We start from the raw sequence: 9,337 nt of genomic DNA on the forward strand, positions 1-9,337 counted from the left end.
CTGACTGTGTGTGTGTGTTTGCTTACTTATTTTAGGGGGCTGCATCTGACTTGTGCCATGACTTGTTACTCCTGCTAATTGGATAAGAGGCATTTTTTCTAGTGGATGCTCCTCTTTTATTTAGCAGCAGGAGAGTAACTGGCCCACCTCACCGCAGCAGTGTCTTCTCTGGTGGCTGTCTGCTGGTGCTCTTTTGCATCTTTTAGATTGTGAGCCCTTTTGGGACAGGAAGCCATTACAGTCATTAGTTTTTTTTATTTTCTCTGTAAACTGCTTTGTGAAGTTTTCATTGAAAAGTGGTATATAAATATAATAATAATAATAATAATAATAATAATAATAATAATAATAATAATAATAATGCCAAATATAATAATAATTATTATTATTATTGATGATGGTGATGATGATGATGATGATGACTTGGACATGAGTAAAAAATGACTCTATAGCAACTCAGGATGAGTTACAAGGGCCACCCACGATGACTTGTGAGCTGACTTGAGTCAGGAGGTTGGAGATTTGCAACTTGGTGCAGTGGCTCTGGCACATCCCTGTGAAAAACTGGGGCCAGCAGGCATCTGGAGACTGCTGGTGCGTGGCTGGTGCGTGGCTACTTGCTGCCTGTAGCATGTTGTGTTTTGCAACTGCCGGAAAGTGCCATATGCCACCGGAACACCTGTTCCAGTAGCATTTGGCTCCAAGAGAATTGAGCCACAAAGCCGTTACCAGACCAAACGTATTTTGAGGACAGGATTGGCTGTTAGGCTGTTTCGGGGATATGATTTCAGTGGGGCAGAGTGGCGCCGCCGGGGTGCCACCCCCTCACTCCCCCCAATGTGGACAGACGATGAGGTCAGATGGATTGCTCAGCCACTGCTGCCATGCCATGCCGCGCCCTGCCCTTGTCACACCCCAGTGGCCACCCACTTGCCAGGGGCCACCCACTCTGCCCCCACCCATCCCACTCCTGCCAGCTGCTCTGCTCTGCTCTGCTGAAAAGGCAAAGAGCAGGACTTAGAACTGCAGCAAGGAAGGAGCAGGCGGTCCTTCTGGCTCGGTGCTTCTCAACCAGTGGGCAGGACTGGGCTCTTGGTTCCTGGTCACTGGCGAAGCTGCAGCAGAGCCGGGCCGGCAGCGCGTGGCCAAAGTCCCGCTGCCTTCACCGCTCTGGCTGCGCGGACTCTCCGTCTAGGAGGAGCCGGCCAATCGGAGGGCGAGGGGGCGGGGCAAGGAGGGCAGCTGTGACGTCACGAACCCGGAAGTGGTCCTTCTCTTGGGTCGGGAGGGCTCCCCGGGAGCGCTGCCAGGAGGCGAGGGACGTCCTCAGGTATGGGTGGAAGGATGAGGGCTGGGGGGGGGGGGCTCTCTGGGGGTTGTTGGTGTGTCATCCCATGCTGGCGGGGGGTGGAGGCGACACCTGCCCCTCTGTCCCCTCCCCCCGGGCTGGAGGTGGGGCTCCCCACATCTCCAGAGCGGGTGCTGCTGCGTCTCCCTTGGCCGGGCTCACCCCCCAGTTCTTTGCACTGGCCTGGCCCCCTCTCAGTGGCTTCCTTCTGGTCCCTAGAGTTGGTGGCTGCCCCCCTCCTGTCCCAGGCCCCCCACACAGCTGGCCCCCTGTGCTCCTGGCCATGCTTACTCACGGGTAAGTGGGTCCAAGTGGGAGCTTAGGGGTGCAGCCTCCCCCCTCGGTTTGGGAGAGGGAGATGGCTGAAAGTAGAGCTGGGGGGTGGTTCAGGCCTCACTAAATGATCCCCATTTGGTTGAAATCCTGCAATTCATTTTTTGCTACAGCTTGTGTGAATATCATTGCTTGGAGTATCATTCAGTCTGCCGTCCTAACCACACTTTCCTGAGAGTAAGCCCCATTGAACAAAATAAGGCTTACTTCTCAGTAGACGTGGTGAGGATTGTGCCCTGAATCAGATTCAAATAGCATAACAACTCTCATTTGGTGCCAGGGTACAAGTTGAGCAGGGACTGGTTTCCTTAGGGCAGTGATCTTCAGCTTTGGGGTCTGGACCCCAATGAGGTCACAAAGCCTCAGTTGTGGGGTCGCGGCAACTTACGGGAATGAGAAAGGTTGAAGATCACTGGACTAGAGCACCACCAGGTAAAAGGGGAGGCCTCTGGTGTACCCCTTCAGGTACCCAGTTCTGCTCAGGTTCTTAGCAGCTGTGCTAAAATAGCTTTCACTAGTGCCAGGCTTCATAACTTTTCCTGCTCTCTCTAATAAGAATATCTGCTTATAAGTGCTGAGAGGGCATTACAGGGGTGGGGAGTAGGTGGCAATGGGGATGGGGGTGGTGAATAGGGTCCTGGGAGGGGTGTAGGATCCCCACTCTCATGCTGTATTTATTTATAGATTAGGGTCATGGCATGAAAAAGGTTGAAGACCACTGTCTTAGGGGAAATGTGTGAAGGAAAGGTTCTGTTGTCACGTTTGCTTCTGTTCCTTTAGATTGTGAGGGCTGTAGCCTGGCCCTGGAGCAGACTGATTTGGAAGCACGATGGCAGCGGAGGTGAAAGTGACTGGTCAGAACCAGGAGCAGTTCCTGCTGCTGGCAAAATCAGCCCGTGGAGCTGCCCTGGCCAGCCTCATCCATCAAGTGCTAGAAGCCCCTGGCATTTATGTCTTTGGGGAACTGCTGGACATGCCCAACGTTCAAGAGGTGAGCCCTGAGATTCTGGAGATGAAAGGCTAGAGAATTCTGTCCTGCTCGACATATAAATATGGTCTTACTGGGAAGTAAATCCCAAAGAATTTAGTGGGGTTACTTCTGATTCTGAGATTGCCTTTAAGTGGCTCTGCAATGTTTGGCTATAAACATAGCCTAATGGGTTGCCAACATTTTTTTGTACTTGTATAATAAGAAAAAATATTCTGCAGCCTTGTGGTGTGTTTGTTTTGGGGGGAAGGTAGTTTTACTTCTGTTCATTACTTCTAAAAAAAATCAGACAAATGTGCAATTCCTGCAGAGAACAGCATAACTGTTTAGCACATGAATTGTGAAACAGCTTGGAGATAATGGTCAACATAAGGTTAAATATTAAAAACAAAACAACAAATTGAGTAGTAGATATCTGTGTTCTTAGAAGTACCTGGACCAGTGCCTCACTTTGAAAAAGAGTGGATCTGCTAGGGCTGCATGTGTGTCCTTAATTCCAAATAAGTGGAATGTACCTGTACATTTTGTTTTCATCTTTATGGCTCTCTATTCCACAGTCTCAAAAGGATTTGAAAATGGAGGTAAACCTGAAGTTCACAAAATGGTGAGGGGAAAGGGCAAAGTTGGTTTCTGATAACTAATGTATCATTGACAGTCTCCAGTAGGGTGTCCAAGACATTTCCCACAGCAATCAGAACAGTAATGGTGGGGCTTAGAACGGGGCAACTTTATGTATGCTATCTAGGAAAAGAAAAGCATTTTCTAAGGTACAGAAACTACCACTGACAAAAATTGTGAGGAGTGTATGCAACAAATGCCAACTTTGGTGTGTTTTCCTCCCCTTCCTACAGCTAGCTGACAGTGAGTTTTCCCCTGTCTTCCGCCTGCTCACAGTGTTCGCGTATGGGACATATACAGATTACCTGGGTATGTTTCCTCTTGTCCTTAGGAATAGTTGAGAAAGGAATGCTGATAGAGAGGGAAGGTTCAAAAAGGCATGAATAAGGATGGAGCCTACACAACCTTTGTATGATCTGGGGATATTCAAGTGAGTACAGTATGCTAGAGGCAACTCAAGATTTTGAGATCTCTAGGGTCTGCTCCATCCTTTGGCTCTGTTTTTTGTGTCTTCCCTTTCTTGGTTGTGGCTGCTTTTTCTACCACCTCTAGACTATGATGGGTTTATGTGGCACACAGTGGGATGGCTCCCTGCTCTTAGCTAGTCTCTAAACAGCAGTGACCAGACTTAAGTGCTGGTATAGCGTAGTAGCCAAGAGGCTGAGCTGTGAATTGGGACTTCTGGTTCAAATCTATCATGAATCTAGGTGACCTTGGGCAAGCCCTCCCTCTCAGCCTTAGCTTTCCAGCTGTAGTGTAAAGATAATAATTATCTTAGTTGTTATAAGGATGTAGAACAGGATCATTAAGAATGTGAAGCTCCTTGAACACTGAGAAGTACTCTAAAAATGTGCTGGTGAGGAGGTGGTAGTTAAATACTTCTAAAAGCAGGCTTTGCTTAGTTTGTTGGCCTGGCCTTTGTACCAGCAGATTTGGACCCAAAAAGGTGAGGATTGTGTAGGACTACTGGCTAACTTAAAAAATTTCTCTGTTTGTGCATGCATGTAAACTCCAATCCATTGTTGAAGCTTTAACTGAGCTTTAACTAAGCAAGCTTAGTGGGGAAGTGGTAGCTGAAACTGACTTTAAAAAAATTTAGAAGAAACTTGGACCATGGAAAAAGAGGCTCAGACCTGACTCCAGCTTAGTAGTGAGGACTGCCGACCTGCCATGGTGACAGCTGTTCTTTTCTCTCTTTTCTGGGAGCAGCTGAAGCTGGGAATCTCCCTCCCTTAACAGAAGCCCAGAAGAACAAACTCCGCCATCTGTCAGTGGTCACGTTGGCTTCCAAGCTCAAGGTAGCGTACCTGCCCCTTCACCACATGTTTCCCTAATTCTTCTGGGGGCTGCAGGTCTCACACTAGTTAATGTCCTTTACAGTGCATCCCTTACTCAGTACTGCTGGAGCAGCTCCAGCTGAAGAATGTGCGCCAACTGGAGGACTTGGTTATTGAGGCAGTATATGCAGATGTATTACGCGGGAGCCTGGATCAACGCAACCAGCGCCTGGAGGTGGATTACAGCATTGGACGGGACATCCGGAGGGAGGAGCTCAGTGCCATCACCCGCACTCTTCAGGAATGGTAAGGAGACTCTTCAAGCTTGCCTTTGCTGGTGGAGAACACAGCCTCAAGAATAGTTATGTGCCACTTGTCCTGTGTGTGCATATCCACCTGCTCACATTACACATATGGTATGTTGTGCCTGAGTTTCCTCTATAGTAGAGAAAACAGCAACTTCTGTTTTGTTGTTCCTTCTGCCCTGGCTTCCCACTATTGGCTATTGTTGTCTGTTCGGCCTGATACTCCCTAGGTTGTCTTTAGCCATTACATGGGAAATGGAGAGAAATTGATTTGGGATTGCTGTTTATAGCAATAACCCTTTGGTCAGTGTTGTGTTTAGTTCGGGTGTGTGTTGTGAGGATGACTAGGAGATTCTGTACCAAACCTTCTGGTTTCTGAAAATCCCTGAACTCCCCAGAATGAGCTCCAGGAGTGTAACCAGGGCAATGCATGCACTGCACTACTGACATCAGAATTCTGTGCTCCATGAATCTAATTTGTGAGCTGTATAAATGCTGTGTCTTTATTTACTATATTTATGCTACTTTAGCTAGCCATAGAGGGGGACAAAGAACTGCACAGGGCACTATGGATGCCCATCTTCTGTTCATTAGAAATCTGGCCCCTTTTCCACTAATCCCCACTTCTGAGATTTCACCAGGCATTACCCACATGCCTTCAAACCTTTACAACATAGGAGCTAGAAGCTTGCTTTTTTACCTCTTTATAAATGGCAGCTGAGATTCTCTCAAAGCTGAATTAAAAAAACACATTTGGTACTTGCATAGAAACATAGACTCTATGTAATCATGGTCATAATCCCAGCAAGACACTTTTTATAATGTTCTATGTATGCAGCTGTGTTTAATCCCAAATCCTGTAGCAAGGAACACAGAGAGTCTTTGTGTTAGTTTCACTCCTGCTGTATTGTCTTCTGTTATTTCATCCACTTCCTTTAGCACTGTTGCTCCTATAAGAATGTGTTGCTCTTCATATGACTTCCTGATTCTCCCAGCGCAGATTCTTTTGAGTTCCTCCAATGTGTTCTTTCTTTTGGACTTTACTTGGCTTCTCAGTCTGGCCCATTTCACCTCTTGCTTGTCCTTTACAGGTGTCAGGGCTGTGAGGTTGTTCTTTCAAGCATCGAGGAACAAGTTAGCCGAGCCAATCAACACAAGGAGCAGCAGCTGGGTCTGAAGCAGCAGATTGAGAGTGAGGTGAGTGTATAGGTCTGCATGTAGAGCCTCCCCTCTGACTTCAGCCACGAGGGTGAATTTGGAAAGCATCATCCTTCATGCTTCAACTCATGTGCCCTTCACCTGCCCTTCACGTTCTCAGTCTAGGCTTATATACTGTATTTATACTCCTGGCAAATTAAGTGCATTTAACTCACTATCAGCTTTGCTCTCTGGTCAGGAATTTGAGTGTATGCCTAAGGTTATTGGCATCTAGAAAATGCAGCATCAGGTTGTCTCATCATTGCACATCACACAATCAAAGAAAGGCGTCTGGAGTCCAACAAGCTCATCCCCATTCCAAGCGCACTGTTCCCCTCTATATGCACACTAGCATGTTGCCATTGGGGAGATGACGTGAACTGCATTAAGTTTTGATTAGATATTTATGTTGCCGTTACCAGATGGCTTCAAGGAGGCTTGCAATAGTGTAATTCAAACAATAAAAATAAAGATCAACCACAATAATAAAATGGTAAAAAGCCCAGCTAAAACATCAGTAAGCAGAAAAAAGGCAATTAAAAAGGTTTTGGATACCATTGACCATTAAAAGCCCAGGGAAAAAAATCTGGCACCTTTAAAGATTACAAAGAAAGTGCCAGTTGCATAGGTCTGAGGAGGGAGTTCCACAGCTTGGGTGCCACCCCTGAGCAGACCCTTTCTCTCCTTGCCACCCACCTAACCTTGGAAATAGCCTCTGAAGCCATCTCAGTTGACAGGCAGGTCCATATCAGAAAAGATGATCCCTTTGATAACCCAAGTCACAGGCCATTTTGGACTTCAAAGTGCTGGTCCTAACCTTTAACTTCAATAGTGAACTGGTAGCAGCTGACAACTGGTTTGAGAGCTGGGCTTACCATATTATCTGCAGTCAGCTCCACTCAGCAATCTGGATGCCACGTTTTGAAAAGGCTGTATATTCTGAATGGTCTTCAGAGGCAATTCCATGTAATCTAGCCTTAGGTTACTAGAGCATGGACAACTGTTGCCAGACTATCTTTCTCCAAGAAATTATGCAGCTGGTACACCAGTTGAAAGTGGTGAAAGATGCTAGCCATGACCAGCCCAAGACATCCTGGCACTTGAGATGGCATACTGACCTATTCATTCATTCATACATACATACATACATACCCTGCATTCTCTCCCTGTTGGGCACTCAAAGTGGCTGCCAGTCTGTTGCCTGAGTCAGCTGCCTCAGTCAGCCTTATGGATGGGCCGGCCCTGATGCCAACCTCATATCTAGCTTCAGGGCAGGATCTAAAAGTACTGTGAACATTTTCTTAAATAGTCTGCAGACATCTGATGCTAGCAATGATGATGTATTGGGCAAACTTGATCTTATTCTCAGATGCTGACAGTGGGGATGTTCAAAGGAATCTCTACCATGTACTTGAGAGCCAGATGCAAAAAATGGTGCTCAAACAGATCACCATAAGCCTTGGTCAAATATCATTCTTTTCCTCTCCCACTCCCCCCCCCCCTGCCAGAGTTTAAAAGACTAATTCCCAAGCTATATGCCAAGACAAAGTAATGAGGACCCTGCACCCAGAGGAAGCTCTACTTTTGTGTTTCTGCCTCTACTGGTACTTATGGGACTTGTGCCCTAGGTGTTATTTGAGTATTCACTCACTTCAGATGCAGACAGTCAACAAAATTTCCCACTTGGCAGGTGAAGCAGCATCTCTGCAGGATAGGTACTTTGAATTGGTCTCATCTCAGTTGTTGGGAGGAAGAAGGTGCTTCTCTAAATAATGACCTTGACACTTGGAAGTAAATCTTTAATCGTATGAAAGGTTAGCCACAGACGTTTTATGAGTGTTTTCCATTAAAGTCGTAAACCAAATGCTTTGGATGGAAAGGGAGGGATGGGAAGGAATCCCTCTGCTGTCATTGAGGCTGTGCCAGGCTGCTTACTCACTGGGGTGCTTGTAAGATCTCTTCCCTGTATTATTGCTGATCCGTATTTGTAACTCTGCCACCACTAGCATAATAAAGTTTGTCTCTGGCACTTTCATTTTCTTCTCCTTGTGTCTCTTCTCCCTCCCCCCCCCACACCTTTTTTTGCCCCAGCAGGTGGCAAATCTGAAGAAGACAATTAAAGTGACAACAGCAGCTGCTGCAGCAGCCACATCCCAGGACCCTGAGCAGCATTTGTCTGAACTGCGAGAGCCTGCTCCGGGTACCAACCAACGTCAAGCCAGCAAAAAGACTTCTAAGGGCAAAGGGTGAGGCAGAATCCCAGTCGAGGCTGGCCATTGCCTCATTGCACATGGGGCAGGAAAGCAGAGAGCCCCCATGGTGTTTCATCTGCAGCTCAGTTCCTTACCTTGGGGCACTGACAATCCATTTACCTGTAAAGTCTATAAGGCCCCTATTTTGGGCCTAAGGCGTTTCACGCCCGCTGGTGTTCATTCTGAGACCTTTTCCTTTTCTGCAGGCTCCGCGGCAGCGCAAAGATCTGGTCTAAATCAAACTAGCAGGACTCCTGTGTGGCTGGGGAGGACGAGCAGGTGTCCCACGTGTGGTGCTTTCTTCTCCAAGCTGGATGTCTTTATGTGCAACCCTCTTTCTCTCTTTCCACCTCCCTCCTCATATGTTCAGCTCTTCTCTCATACCTTTCCCCTCTGGTCATCTCTTCCACAACTTTTCTATTTCTCGTGCCGCCAGTTTTTTTTCTCGGCCTTGTGTCTGTCTCTTTGTCTCTCCACCCCCATTGTCTTGTGGGATGCATTTTAAAGAGCCATAAATTGACTCTGTTTCAATTACGTTTGCACCAACAGAATGTTGTGGAAGTCTAGGTGGAAATGGATCTGGCACCAAGTAGCCACTTTAGCTCTGTGTGTGGCTTCTGGGACATTTTGCTCTGGGACACAGCTTGACATCTCAATTTTTTTGCTTTGCTGGGATCAGCAAAGGGGAGGGGTGAGTGAGTGTGAGTGCGTGCGTGTGTCGGGTGGTTTGTTTTTAAAAATAGTATATATAAAGCAATTTAAAAATAAATCTATGGACATATCTATAGGAGCTGTCTTTGTAACTATTGCTTCATTTTCAGCGTGGAATGCTTTGAACACACCTTGTCATTCAGCCTACAGAACTGGAGACCCTTTTCTTTGGGAGGAAACATCAAAATGGACCCTGTGGTTCTCATTGAGATGACATGTTTGAAGGAGAGACTGGGGAAAAATTAGCCTTTTTCTCTTTTATAGTTGCCACCTTATAGAGATGTCAACCTGTAGAATTAGTACCAGAA

General features: G+C 46.8%; 1 protein-coding gene across 1 annotated transcript; it reads left to right on the forward strand.

Moving 5' to 3' along the window:
* Positions 1 to 1,233: 1,233 nt before the first annotated feature.
* On the forward strand, positions 1,234 to 9,108 carry COPS7A (COP9 signalosome subunit 7A). The gene is made up of 8 exons (XM_066615116.1): positions 1,234 to 1,330; positions 2,462 to 2,672; positions 3,521 to 3,596; positions 4,497 to 4,585; positions 4,668 to 4,870; positions 5,961 to 6,066; positions 8,161 to 8,312; positions 8,525 to 9,108. The coding sequence occupies exons 2-8, from the start codon at positions 2,511 to 2,513 to the stop codon at positions 8,562 to 8,564; spliced, it is 828 nt and encodes a 275-aa protein (XP_066471213.1). The 5' UTR covers positions 1,234 to 1,330; positions 2,462 to 2,510; the 3' UTR covers positions 8,565 to 9,108.
* Positions 9,109 to 9,337: the final 229 nt, after the last annotated feature.

Source organism: Tiliqua scincoides, chromosome 2, assembly GCF_035046505.1.
Source record: "Tiliqua scincoides isolate rTilSci1 chromosome 2, rTilSci1.hap2, whole genome shotgun sequence".
Taxonomy (NCBI): Eukaryota; Metazoa; Chordata; class Lepidosauria; order Squamata; family Scincidae; genus Tiliqua; species Tiliqua scincoides.